The sequence below is a fragment of the Onychostruthus taczanowskii genome, unplaced genomic scaffold (assembly GCF_017590055.1).
Source record: "Onychostruthus taczanowskii isolate IOZ18803 unplaced genomic scaffold, ASM1759005v1 scaffold63, whole genome shotgun sequence".
NCBI classification, from domain to species: domain Eukaryota; kingdom Metazoa; phylum Chordata; class Aves; order Passeriformes; family Passeridae; genus Onychostruthus; species Onychostruthus taczanowskii.
This window is the reverse complement of record NW_024504012.1, coordinates 715,516-732,226: the sequence shown is the minus strand read 5'-3', so window position 1 is coordinate 732,226 and position 16,711 is coordinate 715,516. Positions and strand designations below refer to the sequence as shown.

At 42.4% G+C, this 16,711-nt stretch overlaps 1 protein-coding gene across 5 annotated transcripts in view; it reads right to left on the bottom strand.

Annotated features, from left to right (window-relative positions):
• Positions 1-16,711, bottom strand: part of RABGAP1L (RAB GTPase activating protein 1 like) — a 219,036-nt gene that overhangs the window by 1,646 nt on the left and 200,679 nt on the right. For 3 of the 5 annotated variants that reach the window (XM_041420094.1, XM_041420096.1, XM_041420097.1), the window contains 5 exons: positions 12,143-12,235; positions 4,694-4,804; positions 2,858-2,962; positions 1,615-1,698; positions 1,070-1,141 (listed from right to left, as the gene is read on the bottom strand). In XM_041420094.1, coding sequence (XP_041276028.1) covers positions 1,070-1,141; positions 1,615-1,698; positions 2,858-2,962; positions 4,694-4,804; positions 12,143-12,235 — 465 coding nt within the window. Of the gene's footprint in view, positions 1-1,069; positions 1,142-1,614; positions 1,699-2,857; positions 2,963-4,693; positions 4,805-7,692; positions 8,625-9,047; positions 11,876-12,142; positions 12,236-16,711 lie in introns of those variants that run through there. The other 2 variants (XM_041420098.1, XM_041420095.1) reach the window with 2 other exon arrangements.

The window sequence follows — 16,711 nt, the reverse complement described above, 5'->3', positions numbered from 1 at the left end:
ACAGGAGTTGCTGCTGTACTTCCTGGAAGAGCCATTTTATTTGTCAGACTGCCTCAATCTCAAACCATCTAGTACTGCAGTTTTTATAACTGGCATGAAAAATTTTCTTGAACAGTTCACAAACGATTTCCAGGGTACGTTAGCCAGTATAAAGACTCCTAAAATCTATTTTATGAAATCTCCTAAAATCTAAGCACAGAGAATTTGCTCCTATATTAGAATCTTCTTGCTTCTAAAGCTTTGTAATATTTATGTCAGCACAACTCAGGAGAGTATATTAAATCTAAGTAGATAAAACAGCTGGCCTGGCTTGCACAGAATAAAACAGGATATTGAGCTATTTCAGCAGAATATGAGAACATCAATCCTAGAATTATTTTATGTTATTATCGATAACATTGTAAAGTCACTAAAAAGCAACAAATCCAGTTCAGCCTGAGTATTAAAGAAATATGCAGAAGCTACAGCAGAGGGTAAACAACTCTGCCTACTCAGAATAATAATTATTATTAATATTATTATTAGTATTACCTGTCAAGAAATGTTTAACTCTTATGTAGGTGTTCCTGGTAAGAGGTTTAGAGAAGGGAGAGGAAGCCCTGTGGATATTCTGGGGATGGCCCTAGCTGTGCCATTTCGTTTAATTACTTCAACCAATTTACCTAAATTAAAGAAACCCAGATATATAAACATTGTCCAATCTGGCCAATTCCAATCCCTCTGCTGTGCACACTTGAGAGACAACATGTTTTGTCTTCATTTTTTTTCCAGTTAATGAAAACATCCAAATAAATACTATTTTCTCTACATTTTTTACCATAAATATAAATTTTAACAGCAAAAAGAAAAGCCAAGTACTAAATGCACTTCAGGTTGAGAGTTCCACACTGTCTGATGCAAGACAAAGAACTGTGAAAGAAAATAAACCCTTTCCTTGTTTACATCTGCTGAAAAATGCATGTGGGGCTATTGATGTACTTTAACTTCAGCTCACATTTCAGTTCTGCATCCCTGGCACTCAGCAACACCTGTGTTAGAAACATCCCCTATGCAGAGACATTGTTCTCACCTTCACAACTTCCAGTTCATCCTTACTGGCCGCTTGTTGTTTTTCCAGCCTGGTACTCAGCTGGGAACAAATCTGGAGCAGAGAAAGCAGTCTCTTAAAGTAGAATCTGTGCTTTTAAACAATTGTTTTTGCTAGAGCCAACATTTCTTAAATTCTGCCTCACTCAGTATATACATTCTCCCTTTAACAACTCCACTGCTGCTGTGAATGATAAAAACCCAGCAGTATTCAATACAGAACCAGCACACAGAGACAGGGACATTTTATGGATGAGCTGGTTTATGAAGTTTATACTGCATTATGTCACAAAGTACTGAAGCATTCACCCTACAGTACTAAAATTAGCTGAAAGACAGGTTATTCCTGAGTGCCTAATTAGGAGACTATTAGGAAAGCCACAAGAAGATTTATGACAAATTACAACATTGCTCTCCAAAAGCCTGAAAGGTGGAGCTTCCTTGAAGGATGAGATCTGCAATGCTGAAAATTCAGCTCTTGTAACAGGTTGAAAGAAGAAATATGAGAAAGGGTCTCTGGAATGGTACCTGTTTATACTCTGCAATAATGGCTGTGGTTTTCTTGATCTCAGATTCTGCCTTCTCCAGCTGCTTCCTGAAGACTTCCTTCAGCTAGGAATTGAAGGAGAGAAGTTACACAGTACACTGACAACTTCTCAAAACGTGTCATCAGATTGTTTTCTTTGTGTCTTGCTGTGTTTACAACAGCTCTACAGCTGCTGCTTATGAAACTCCAGTTCTCAGACAAGTGTGTGATTTACTCAGTTTACAAATATTGATTATATCAGTGATAACCAAGAAGTCTATACTGTGACCCTTTATCTCTGGGTAAAGAATTCTCCTGTAACTTAATTCCCATTCTCTGTGTTAACTGGTGGTACATCATGGTCCACAGAACACAAAGAAAAGCATTGCTATTAAGTGGGGTTTACTGATTTAGTTTTTGTTTTTTCTGCACACTGTCACAGCAGGTTTGGCCAGATTGTTTGTTTGTTTGGAGATGGAACAAGAAGAATCTCTCAACACTGCCATCTCCATAACAGGAGAGAAAAAAATCTGTTTGGGTATGTGGCACTGAGTGAAAACACAGCTAACTCATCCCTCCTTCAGTCACTCCACTTGAGAGCCCCTTCAGCAGGCAAAAAGCCTCACTGCCTTACGTATGGCCAACAGAGAGTCCATTTTGGAGAGACACAATGAATTAACATTAATTGTTACCAAATAGCAAAAATAAAAATCAGGGTATCACTTTTGAAACCTACATGTTAGATATATAGGACTACAGAACAAAGACTGAGTATTTTGCAGCCGAGTATGAAGCCAGGTTTAGTCAGCAAAATTCTCCCAGCCCCCATCCCTGTTCTTCTGCTGCTGGGTCTGGCTTCAGGCAGGAACATTATTTAAGTGATCCAGCTGAATCCAGAATAGGCTCTTCCAAGGCAACAACTCCTCCAGCTCCTTTGTTTAGATAATTTAAGAGGTCTGATCACATCTCCTTAGCTGAGATTGCTCACCACCGGTGACAACAATCATCACAGTACTTGGAAGAGGATAAGCGATGAAAAACTAAACATTCAGTGCTCAAGTAAAAAAAGAAAACACTGAAAACTATACTTTGGAAAAAAAATATTACCCTGGCACTATAAACTTTTAACTGAAACTGCAGTATGAGGACAAAATCCTTTTCACAATTACAATACATCCACACTCTTCTGCATACCATTTTTCTTGCATTTACTAACTAAATGGGAAAAGCTAGAGAATGCCTCACCTGAGCAGTTTCCTCTTCCTGCTTCCTCTTCTCTTCCTCAGTCTCCACTAGCTTCTGTTTGGTCAGGAGAAGTTCCTTGTTCAAAACATCTGCTTTGTCTTCAGCCTAGAGTCAGAGACACTCCTGTAAATCAGATGTTCTCTGTGCCAGTACAAGCACACTGGGATGTACAGCTCAGATATACACTAGGTTCAGGTTTTAGCATTGCCTTTTCCTGCCCTCTAATGGCTCACCTAACTTTTTGGTATGAAAGTCCCTTTTCAGTCAGCCATTTACTGAATTATTTCACTGTGTTTTAACACCTGTGCAAAAGGACCCTTTGGCCAAGTGTTTACCTATGCCCAGATGGCACAGGTAAGCACAGATACTAGGTCCTAGCACAAACAGTGATGTATAGAATATTTTTGTTGGGAGAAATATTAATCTAAGTGAGGGCAGCATGGTTTACCTCCTGTGTGACTTCAAATAACTCATCCCATTTTTGCATCTGTGAGCAGGGAAAACATAACTGTAAAATACTTAGGTGTCTGCATTGTATTCTACAAAGTGTTCAGGCAAAGGCAAGTGTAAGAGACAAACAGGACCACCAGAAAAATGGTTTATCGTTGCAAGTAAGTATTATGTGAAGAAACCTGATAATTGAGAATATAATTTTCTCTGTAAGGACCAAGCTTGTGGTGACACATACTGAGAATGCTTTGTTTTTGTGAGTACTGTCCTCCAATATATCAAAACATTTCTCAGTGTCTGGATTTATTCTGCAGGCCTCCCCAGCTGAGAAACACACACAGCAGTCACCACCCTTCCTGTTCAGTAATGAGGTCCAGGCAGGAAATGGCTGTGGCCAATTAACACTGACTTTGCTGAAATTACAGGAGGAAAAAGGACATTGGAAACAAGTAACCATACTGAACTTGTCTCTGAGCTGAAGTTTGGTTTTCTACCACTGTGGTGGTATCAGCTTATCTTTCTGCCACAGTAATAATGATTAATGAGGTTATTAGTGGTGTTTGAGGCAGCAGAACCAGCTCCACAATCTCTAAGATTGAAGAGATGGATTAAGGATTTCTTCATTGCTTAGTGTGTATAAGGCAGTATGGGAGGAGAAAGGAAAACAAACAGTGCAAGAATGGAAAATTGATGAGATTAACATCTTAGAACAAAAGTATTTGGGGATTACAAGCATATTTTTGATGAAAAGACCTGTTTAAGATATGCTTTGAAGGAACTACAAATCTTTCCTCCTTTTTTGTGTTCATTCCAGTTTCTCCAAGCACCTGCAGTGCAGAAAGAGAGGGTTGAATGTGTGGCTCTCTGAAACCATTGTGTCTGGGGCAAAGGGCTCTGAATGCTGCTGCCCTCCCCATTCCAGTCTCCACAGGGAACACGAGCAGTTATCAGTGAACACCCAGGAGCCCGTTGAATTTTTGGTGCTGTGTCACTTCATTATCTCTGAATTTTGTTGGCTGTACTAGATGTGCTGTGAAAAACAGATCCACACGGACATTTTGCAATGCAACTTCCCTTGATACTACTCTCCCAAGAACTACGTGACACCTTTTTCAAGGAAACGTTTGCTCTTTGATATCTGCCTAAAGGTTATGGCCGACATTTTCTAAACAATCCCCACCAGAGGAGATGCAATCAGTCTTGGCCAGACCCCACTGAATGCCTACAGTGGCACATGGAAATACGGCTGAGAGTGAGGCCGTCAGGAAAATAAAGGCAAAAGTAATTGCATTTTTAATGTGTTCATGCTGTCACTTGAGCACAAAGCAGGGCTCCTCCAACTGCTGCTGCCAAGCCTGAGCTGGGACCCAACTCTGTTACCATTACCTGGTCCAGGTCATTCCGTAAGGCAATTTTGCTGGTTACAAGCTCATGGGCAAGGTCATCGTTCTCCTGCTCCAGCCTCATGCTTGCTTCTTGGAGCCTGCGGTTTTCCCTCTGTGGAAAGAAAGGAACAACCAGGAAAGGAAATTAATGCTCATGAAGAGCAATGAGCAAGGGCATGGTGTGTGCCAAACACTGAGAAGGCAAGAGTGCACATTAAGACAGGACTGCTGCTCTGGGAAACAACAGTGAATTAAGCCAGCAGTGCAAATGCAGCTATTCCACTTCCATCCCACTGGTTTGTGTTGTGAAAGGGACACACTGATTGTAGTGTTTCCCTGTCAAAAATAAACACTGACCTCTCCACAAAAGCACTTGGTTTCTGCTTGCTCATCACCTAAAGAAATCAGGCAGATAAAATCCCACCCAGCAGCAGCGAACAGGGACCAATTAAGAGTTACTCATAATAATGCTTCCAAGCAAAGTAGAGAGCTGTCCTGATCCACTTTACAAAATCCTGTCTGCAGGGATCAATAAAAATAGTCCACTTTGTAGGTGATGCAGTGCCAACTTCCCATCTCCTGCGGGTCCAGCAAAGAACAGCATTTAGCAGGGAGCTCCCTACAGCTCGAACATCCTGTATCACATTTGTGCACTGCTCTGTACCGCATGCCAGTGACACCAGCGTGTACCTGACAGTGCCAGCTGGAGAGGGGAGCTCATCCCTGAGCACAGGCCCAGCACCTGCTGGGGGCAGTGACAGGAACACAAAATGCACCACTTGGAGGCTGCAGGCTCTTGCTTCACTGCCCTCCCTACCCACTCCACGCAGGCAGAAATGACGATCTGGAGCATTAACCACAGGAGGCGAAGGAACAGGAGAATGAACAATAACTCATGTCTTTTAGAAATCTGTGACTGCTGTTCTAGAGTTGAGAAACAGAACCATATTCAAAAGATGCCTGTGGGTCATTGGACTTCTAGGGGAGCAACATCAAATACAGCTCCTTATTTTCAGAACACAGCCAGGTGGGACAGAGAGAGGTGCCTTCCTCCAAATGGATTTCCAGAGAAAAAAAACTGTGCTGGCTTTCCATCACTGTATATCTTTTACACCTAAACAGGCTGCAAAGGGAATCTCTGCACTATGACAATTAAAGGAAAAGCACCACGTTCATATGGAAACTCATAGGTGGGAAAACAATAACCTATATGCTGAGATTTCAAAAAGGACTTATTCTCACCTGAAAGGTAACTTATGTTCTCCAAAACAAAACAGTGAAAGTCAATGATATATAACAATATTTAAATTAGCACCTGTAACATTTTTCAAGAGTAGTTCAGTGAATGCATTCCTACAAAATGTGATTTCTTGCATACGTATGTTATTCACCTGTTTTCACTTCTTCCTACTCACCAGCTATGCTCGGATATTTTTTCTTTCCAAGCTCTCAACTATGGAATTGCAATTTTTATTTCTGTTGCAAGCAGATTTTGCATGTTTGTCTTAAACAAAAACAGGAGCTTTAAGAGGATGCAAAAAAGGTCTCTTCTGTGTGGGAACTTCCTCTGTGGCAGGAAGTGGAACCTCTACAAATTTTCTCTTGTTAATGTGACCCTATTGTGTAACTAGAATAGGCACTGCCCTATACAGGGAAGTAAGTTGGCTTCCCTTCCAAAAGATCGTACTTTGAGTAATCTGTTTTGTACAGAAGCTAAATAAAATGCCTTTGTCTTAACACAGTTAAAATAACCACTGCTAAACCACACACAACTCTGGGGATCTTTCTTATTTTAAATGCACTTTAGTCTGTTTGGGACAAGGAATTTTCAAAATTAAAGTAAAATTTTCCTGTAAACCTAATATAAACTTTAAAGTGTAAAACCAAATTGCAGTCAATAATGATAATACTAATAACAATCTCTAGCACATCCTTATTCCTGTATTTTGTTCAGACCATCTTAGAAATGCCGATTTTTAGAGACGCGGCTCTGCCGGTTGTCAGAAAGTGACCTGAGTTCACCTAAAACGTGAGACCTGAGTCAGACCAGGTTCTGCAGCACCAACACCTTTTCACAGGGATGCTGCTTAGAGGAAGAAAGCAGCAAATTCTTATGATTTTCACAAAATAACTGGCTTTACCATTTTTGCTATGTCTTTGCCAAAAGCTTCAGTGTCTGCCAAGCAAGGCACGCAGTGAGGCTGAGAGTTCCTGCTTTGCATTCACAGACAAGTGGGTAAGCAAGCTCTGTGCTTGGAAATGCACTATCCTCCTCTTAAACTACAATTTACATGGCAGGTTGGTAGCGAGTTAAAGATCTCTTACCTTGGGCATCCAGTCAATAGCTAGAAGATGTTTTTAGCTCCTTCACCAAACTCTGGATGTCCAGCTGAAAGGTTCTCACAGGACCACCTTTACTCTTCCTCCACCCAGGGCAGTATGCCCGATTAGCTGGTTTGTCTTTCTCTGCTCCTCCCCCCAGATCTAGCAGTGTAAAACTGCCTCCCTTCTCAGGAGGAAACTCTTAAGTCTGCCTAAGTCTAAATAAAAACTAACACAGTAAAGACAGAAAGAGCAAACAGCGCTCTTCACATGTAGCAAACTATTTCCACAGGCTGTGAAATATTTAGAGTTTTATGAAATACGCTCGCACTGACAAAGTTCAGCAGATGGAGCTGGTCTGTCACAGCAGGACTCACATCAGAGGCAGCATTTTATAACTGGCATCAGCCAACTAGTCAGACCTGCTAGTTGTCCCTGGTGCAAACAGACAGCTTCCTGCCTCCTCTCCACAACACTACATTTACTCTGACGACCATTTCCTTCTCCTCAGCACTGCTCAGTTTCTACAGTCAGTAAAATAACAGATCCCTCTTTCCCAAATTCCTCCTCCTGGTTACACAAGGTGGCTGGAGAACTCAGGTTAGCTTTTAAAAGGAGGATACTGCATTTCCAAAGAGGACAAACAAAGCTGATACACACAAACACAAATCAACTTACCTCCTGTAAAGTCACAGACCAAACACTGCTTTCAACCATTGGTGTAAAGACAGTGAAAACAGGATATAAAGAAATTTCTAATACAAAAAAAAAAGTTGCTTATTTTTCATTGAGTTTTTTGTTATGAGTTTTAGAGAGAGATACTCCCGCTTCCATCACACACTGGGTGGAAAGAAGACGACAAACTTGAAAGCAGTAGGCAAGCCTCAGTTCAGGATGACTGAAAGGCTGAACTCCACCCTCTGCTCCTTTCCAGGCTGCACCAAGGAGCAATTCCTGAGGAGATTAGTGGCCATGATGCATCCTCTCTGTGCTGTACCCAACTGGGGTGTAATGAGTCACCAACCTCATTAAGCAATTTTGTTTCTGTTCAGCAACACCCTGTGCTGCCTTTGGCTCGGGGAGGGTTAGTTTTCTTCATGGTGGTTAGTACATTTTGGGTTTGTGCTGGAAAAGGTGTTGACAGGATAGAGATGGTTTGGTTATTGCTGAGCAGGGCTTGCACAGAGCCAAGGCCTTTTCTGCTTCTTCTACCTCCTCACCAGTGAGGGGGCTGGGGTTACACAACGAGCTGGGAGGAGACACAGCTGATCCCAACTGACCCCAAGGGACAGTCCAGCCCACATGGCACCATGCTGAGTATGGAAAGCAGGGAGGAGAAAGCAGGGGGACCTTTGGAGTGATGGCATTTGGCTTCTCAAGTCACTGCTATGTGTGATGGAGCCCTGCTCTCCTGGAGATGGCTAAACAACTACCTGCCCGTGGCCGAGTTCCTTGTTTTGCTTTATCTACTGAACTGTCTTCTTCTCAACCCATGAAGTTTTGTCACTATTACTCTGGGGATTCTCTCCATCATCCTGCTTGTGGTGGAGTGAGCAAGCAGCTGCCTCAGTTGCTGGCTGGGTTAAATCAAGACATCCAAACTCCAGACCTCTGAGTGTGAACAGCTCCTCAGTGATGGAATGAAAACACTGTTTATAATTCACCTTCTGGATGTGAACAAACTGAGGTCTTCATAAACCCAGTGGAAAGGGCTCTTGATGTTGGAGGAGCTCCAAAGAAAAATCCTGTGAACCTCCATCTAGAAACCCAAAAAGCTTTCACAGTAAGCAATCCAGGAAAGCCTCTCAAGGTAATCAACACAGAGGCTCCTGGAGGCAGTGGTGTTTTCTGTTTGGTGACCCTGGAGAAGCATTCCCCAAAGTGCCCCAGCACAATTTTTAAATAAACAACAATGTCCCACAGCAAAAGTCATCATGGCTTTCCTCGTGATGGTTAACATTCAGTCACCATGACTGATTTAAAATGATCAGTGTATTAATTTTTGCTTCCCCTTCAAAACACAGAGAAGGCTGTTACAGAGAAGGCTATTATGCCCAAATTACACATTTATTCACACAACTTCTCCATTGCACAAGGAGGGCAACACAGGAAAAGGTGGACCAGAACAGCAGCATCTGCTTGCAAAACTCCAGCCCTTCTTTGTATAACTATATCCTCTTTATTTTACATCAGTTCCCAGGCTCACTTCTGGAATTCTCTCACAAAGTCAACCCAAATCTTGTTACATGAGGCATTCTCAAACACAGAAATAAAACTCCATAATATTTAGAAAAACATCAACCTGAAATCTATTACTATTTTTTCTACACATATGACTCACTTTTCCTCCTAGCTTCTACAGGGAATTTGTAATTTAACTAAAAGTTACAAAATTTGGTGACAAACAACAATTTAGAACATACTTCACTTTTGCACCTTTTAAAAATCTAACAAAAATGTGATAATGTTATAAACAATGGAAAATAAAATGAAAACATTTCCAGAAAAACTTGCACTTTTCCTAAATAATACCTGTAAATACATAACAAAACAAACTCCAAAAATAATGGCAGTCTTTAATACTGTTCTTCTGGTAAATCAAATCACCAAACACGTAAAATAGGTGCTGGGCAGGAACTGCTGCGTGTTTAACACAGCTCATGGGAGCACATGAATTCAACCTGTCAGGCAAACACGACTGGTTCCTGGGCCAGACACTGCAGATCCAGCCCACGTCCCTCTCTCTCCAGAGGCCATCAAGGACTTCCTCCGAGGGCTGTCACAGGGAGGTGCCTCACTCGGACATCCTTCATCACTGCAGCTTCCCACAGCCCCAGGCTCTGTGGGCCTGACAAATTCCTGCTGGTAACAACAACTCTAAAAACTGTAGCTAAAAACTATCACCCTATTGAAAGCTCTTTTCCTTCTTGACCCACATGAGGAACATTCTGCAGGGATCTCTACTCCAGTGATCCCATCCAAGAAACATCCCCTTCCTAGGCAGCAAAAACCTCACTTTGTTTTGGGAAGGAAAACTGTGAAAATGAGAAGGTTGTAGGGCAGTGGGGCACAGCCCACAGAGCAGGAGCTGACAGCAGTGCTGTGCTTTAGGCAAGGCTGCCTTTTGTCCTTTCCCAAGCCGAGCCTGGCTGCTGGAAGCCCTGCACAGCTGCTGCCCAAAGGAAAAGCATCTCTGACCATTTAAGCTGCACAGTGCTCTCCTAAAGAACAAGCAAAAAGCAAGGCTGGCTCTCCATGTGCTGCCTGGGAGGATCCACACAATGACATTTTCTAGCTGCCCTTTGGAAACACTCCTGAAATGTCAGTTCCTACCAAACTTCAACTTCACATATCAATAAAATCTAACAAGCAAGACAAGGAACAAAGAACATTTACAAGCATTTTTCCATGACATCCATCAACTGAAAAACCTGCCCAGACTTTGAAGTTAATGTGCAACTAACCTATTACAGGGACTCTCTAAGCAGAGCATCCTTAAGAGGATCAGACCCAACACAGCTTAAGAAAAAAATCCACAGTGAGTTTCAGAAGCACAAGCCAAAACCTTGGGCTGTGATCTTGACTGTGACAGTGACTCACATCAACAGTGGCCCAAGAGTCACTTCCTATATCCTCATTTGCAGCTTGGGATAATGTTCTTCACAGTGCATTGACCAGGATTAACTAGTTAATATGCTTCCACCAAGCTTTAAAGAACCCTTATTTGTTTCCTAAGCATTATTTTAATTCTGCAGTACTATAAGTGAACCACTAGGAAAATACTTAAGAGTTAATCAGCAGCCAGTTTTGGTTTTTTCCAAACAGGTCATACTTGCTATTGGTTCTCAGCAGCTACAGCACTCCTAAGTCTCATAAACAATAAAATCTTCACCTTTTGACAGCAAAAATCCTACACTTAAAATACAATTTTCTCACAGACAAATGCTTAAAAAAAAATAAAAATAAAGAGTCAGTTTGACTTCGTACCTGTAAGTCTTCTTTGTCACATTTATGAATTAAGGCACACTCTCTCACCACAGATTTCCATACTCTAGTTTTCTGAACATGGTGCTCTTTCCTTATGTTTACAGGCCATGTCAAGCCTGCTGCACTCTGTGTGATTATTCACCCCTCCACACCCCTGGAAGACTCCACAACAGCCACAATGGCACTAACATATTAAGGCACAATGAAGAACAGCAGGCAAACAGTACAAGGATATGTAAGAAATGTCAGTTCCCAGCTATCCTGGGCAGCAGGCAGTAAAAGTGCTTCACCTCTGGCAGCTTCACCTAGAGCAAACTGAATTGTTCAAAACAGAGTGAGGAATAAGCAGATCCCAAACTCTCAGTAAAGTCTGTGTCCAGAGGCAGAGCCTCCAGCACACAAAACCTATGGCAACAGAACGAAGCTGTGACAATGAAAGCAAATACATTGTAAAGATAAGCAAAGCTGTCTTGAAATTGCAGAACTGTTCTTTTTCAGTGAACTATCAAGCTATCATATTAACAACTGAACCTTATTTCTCTGCTCCTTTACAGAGGAACATCCATCACTATTAACTCTATTGCAGTAGTACCTCAGGACCCCAGAAGAGCTCTGGGTCCCACCATAACAGGTATTATCTTAACAAAAAATTACTGAAGCTTGGTATAAACAGAAATGAATAATAAGTATCGTATCAGCCAAGGAAGAGTTCCTCTTCCAAAGTCTCTGTGGATGCCACTGCACACAGCTTGCACTAGAACAATGTGTATTTTCTCCTTTCTGTGTCTGTAGCTGAATCACCCTTTGTTTCTGCGGCTCATGAAGATCTCCCGTAAAAGTGCAACAGCAGGAGAGTTACCTACAAACATATAAACTGAAAGAAGAAAAATATTATATGTGGCTACTTGCAGATGTCTTTTAAGAGTTACAAATTGTGACTGAAATATTCTTGGAAAAAAAAGATTAAGTCCAAAGTTTCAAAATTCTTATTCAAGAAAGGGGATGAGTTTGCCTTCACTTCCCTAAGGTCTGCCTTGGCACATCCCAGAGAGGTGAGCATGGTACACACACCTCTACTTAACTGCTGGAGACAGCTCACTCCTTGTGGGATTCACCAAATTCCCATAGAGCATCTCCCTACCTTGTATCTGTCCATAGGATCTTCCTGCTGCAGCTGGCTCTCTCGCATTGTTTGGTACTCTCTCTCATATTTCTTCAGCTTTTTCGTTGGCACCTGTGGAACAGATTTGGGAAACATGCATTTAAAAATTAGAGGAATGCTGGAAAAGCTGACTGAAAGCTCTCCCTACCAACAGGAAACTGAGGAAGTGCTGGAAAGCTGCTGCTGAAAAAAGTCTCTCCCCACTGTCCCCCCTCCCCTACTCATTAAGCCGTGTCAAACACCAGTACAGCTTATATTGACAGAAATCTTTCTGTGCCCACTGCTGCTAATGATTCAGACATTTAAAGGGAAACAGAAGTGGAGACATTTTAAAAAGACTAAAAAGAAGGAAAAAAGCACAGACAAGTGGGAGAACAGGAAAGAGGAAAACACATTTTGATACATATGATTCACCGAAACAATGCTTTAAGCAAGACAACTGCTAAAAGTGAGATGAGAACAAAGGAGTGCTCATACAAAAGGACCAGACAATTCCCTGGGGGAGATCCAAGTAATGGTTTTATTGCTGAGAGAGTATTAATGTCTAAATTATAGCCTGTGACCAATGCCCTCATGAAGTCTGGCATCAGAGCCCCCCTAGGCACAGATGGAGATGCTGCAGTGCAGACGAGCGGAGAGGAGGCTCAGAGAAATCACAAACAAATTTGGTAAACAGCCATGCAGAAAGGTCAAAACCCAGGCTGCTGGATCCTGGGAACACTTCCACTTCAAACACTGATCAGAAGGAGCCTGTGTTCTTTTCAACAAAGCATGGGGAGCTGCTGCTTTCCCTTCACCTTTTGGCTGGGTGTGCAGTGCTCCCATCTGTCCCTGGAGACCTCTGACAGCACTGCTCAGGTCACCTGCTGGCAGCTGGAGAGATCCCTAACACCAGCCCCGTGCCACCAGGAGTATCAACACAGGCTCTCCCTTGGTGTGTCATGCAGATATTCCTACTGTCGATATTGATCATGTTTAGCTGCCTCCCGCTGTGAGCACATGCCACTGTCACCTTGCCTTAGGGCAAAAACTACAGCCAGTGAGCAGAGATCCCAGTTTCTGTGTAGTTTTGGAGCTGTTTTCTCTTTGCTGGTTTTCAGCCCAATGCCTCTTTGCCCTGCAGCACCCAAAGGGGCCAAGCAAGTGCTCAGTGCTGCTGCAGAGGGAGGTGCAAGTAGCAAACCTGAAACCCATGATCTGCAAAGCATTAATAAAGCAGCTCCAATTCCCACAATTACTGATGGAACCTGAAATCAACCCCCTTAAAGCAAACAAAGAGAAAATGGTGACGATAAAAACATGAAGTACATTGGGCAAACATATAAGAAAATTTCACTTTGGTGACACTTAATAGGGCAAAACACCATGAAGTGAAAGTGACTGATTGAGAGATGTTTTTATACATTTCAACTGAATAATCCTCCTAACACAAACCCAGCCAGCTTTGGCTTGGCTGCAGCCTGAAACTGTTGAGGCTATTTAATAATCATATGAATCAGAAATAATTTCAGTATAGTGTTTTAAATGAAATGGACTTGTTTAAACATGTCCAAAGCCTGCTCCATCCCCTCCTTTCACCAGAACTAATGGACTTTCATTTAGAGAACCAGATCAAGGCCCCCCACCTGGGGTGTGATAAGGACATCCTCCAAACACACTTCTCAGGTTCTGCTGCGGAGTTTTGTGCTCCACTATGCAACCACCAGGAAATAAAGATAAATACAAGGGAGATTTTGTGGTGCAGCATGGCAAAAAGGCACAACACAGCTGTAACTCAGATGATGATCTGTTCAACCAAAGCTGTTCCTGATTCTTGATGCTTTTCATTGAAACTTTTAAAGTGCATATAAGAACTAAGTTTCATTACACAGGGAGACAGACAAGACTCCTGTTCACACAGCCACATGAGTGCTTCAGTAGGAATCCTGCCATCAGAAGGAACAAGAGATGTAAGACAGATTTTGTGTCTGTAAGTTAGTGTTGTAAGTTTGTGTGTCTGTAAATTGATTTTGTGTGTGTAAATAGGGAGATAAGGGTGGAAAGTGAAGGTAAAGATTGCACAGTCACAACCCTTCACTCCCCTATTCTTATGTGAGCATTGCTGCTCACCTTAGGGTGTTGGGGGCTGGCTACCTTCACTCACAACTATCACCCATATCTTAATGTCTGCTGATTTGTTCCATCAACACTTCTTATCTATATGCTCTCCTTACTTGCTTTTATTTCAGTTCCCAGCTGAGAGCAGGAGCACGTGTGGGTCCTCTGGGGCCCTGGAGGCATCAGCTCCCTCATTCAGCACCACAGGAGCCATCCACAGCCATGGCCTGGGCTGAGGGATGGCTGTGTGCCTGGCACCCTGTCCAGCAAGGAATCAGCACAGCAGCACTTTCTTGGGAATACTGACAGTAAATAATACCTGAAACAAGCATCAGCTCATGCAAGCATCAGGCAGGACACAGGAAACAGCCTCCAGCTCTTGGAAAGATGATAGTAACTACTGCATGGTAGTATCTATTTATGCTACAAATCTTAACTGGAAAGTACCTAAATACAGTGAGAATCTATCTTAAGGGGAACTCCTACCAGAAACCAGTCCATGCTAATCCACGTATCTTGTAAAATAGAAACTGGAGCAAGTATGCCCAAGAACTTTGGCAGGGACTACACTGCTACTGTATTCAGCCACATTTCTCAAAGGAGTTTGATAATTTATTACAGCACTTTCTTCTTCTGAGTATACACTAATAAATGGAAAAAAAAATTTTGAAAGCCCATTTCCATATTTTCCAATTTAATTCCCTGAAACAGTCTGTGAATTCAACAAGGGGTTTCTCAGTAAGCATTTCCATAAGTAAGCGCACAGTGCTTCAGTCTTCAAAACTGATCCTGAACAAAGTGCTCATAAATTCTCTGTAAAAGCTTCTGCAATATTGATTCCTTTTTTCTTTCTTTAGCACCATGGGGTATATTGGCTTGAACTGATGCTTATCCAATTTAGGAGACTCTTAGAGTCTATAAACATTCCTCATAATTGTTTATTTCAATATCTTATCTCATTGAGTTGTTTATTTTATTGCCTTCAAGTATAAAATCATGTTATAAGTAGTTATATGTGGGGAAACACCCATGCAGAGCATGTTAATAAAACATCCACACAGAAGAACTGAACAGGCATAACCTCTTTCTGAAAAAACCCAATGGCACCAAATGCTTGAAGGACTCACTGCATCATGGAAGAGAAACAAAACCACTTTGTTTTTAGCTGTCCCTGCTCAGACAGGGCTGGAGAGATTTGCTTCACTTCCTCAGGCAGTCCTGGCCATGGACAGTGTGCATCAGCACCTGCTCAGCTTCAGGAGACCCTTCCCTCACTCTGATTTCTTCAGCTGTGTACAGGCAGTTCAGCCCGACCTTGCTGGATTCATAAATCACACCTATGACTCCTTCCTCCCCAATGTTTTATTGCTCTAATGCAGCTGGAGCACTCAGAGGAGGCAGTTACGGCTGTGTTCATTTGACAGCCAAGGAAATGGAAGCAGAGACGGGAAATGATTTCCTGAATGTATTGCAGACAGCTAGAGGCTGATCCGGATAGTGAAATCCTATTACTTGATTTCTGATTTCCAGCACCACCACAATGCCAAACTGAGCAGGGGATCTCTCTCCCAGCTCCCCACTTCCTTTCTCTATCTAGCACTGCATTAACACTCCAAAAATACTTTGTCCCACCACACTAACGATGTAGCCAGTATTCCTTAATCTCCTCACTCTTTAACACTTTGCTCTCTCTAGTTCTTGCCTCAGTGTAAAAGAAGAAGAAAAAAGCCATTTAAGAAAGTGTGCAGTGCTTTCCTTTCTCATTCTTTGAAGCAAGTGACATAATTTTCTGTTTCACTGGCGCTGGATTTGCTTGGTAATTCCAAGCTGAGGTGGGGGTCCTGCACCCCTCCTGCTTTGAGCGAGCACTGACAGTGACCAGAGACCCTGGCACAGCCCAGCCTCCTTTTTATCCATCCCCACGCTCCTGCCCTGCTGAGATCCCAGCACAGCCCAGGCTCTCCCCACTGCTGCAAAGCAGGAGCATTTCCAGAGGAGGTGCTGCCTGGGAGCCTGGCTCAGGAATGCTGGGTCAGCTCAGCCCCTGCTCACAGTCACAAGAGGCTCACACAAAACCACACCACAAGTGCCCCTCTTGAGGAGACGGGAGTTACACTTGTGTGTACTTCATTTTCTTCACATTATGATTTAAACCATATCAGAAGAAATTTCACAAGGAGGCTCAGTTCTGTGAGTGTCAGGTGAAGACTCTGAGCTTTAAACAGAAGCTCAGCACATTAGCAATAAAAAATTTCCAATCACACACAGCATCTTAGTTCACAATCAAAATGGTGCCATTTTGTCCCAGTTAATACTTTATATTTGAAATACAGCTACATCAAGTTCCAGGAAGGAAGCAGCTCAATTTTAAGGAATACAGCTCCATTTAAGAACTTTATTAAGCCAATTAAAGGTTTCAGTGTAACAAAATTAGACCAAAAAACTGACTTA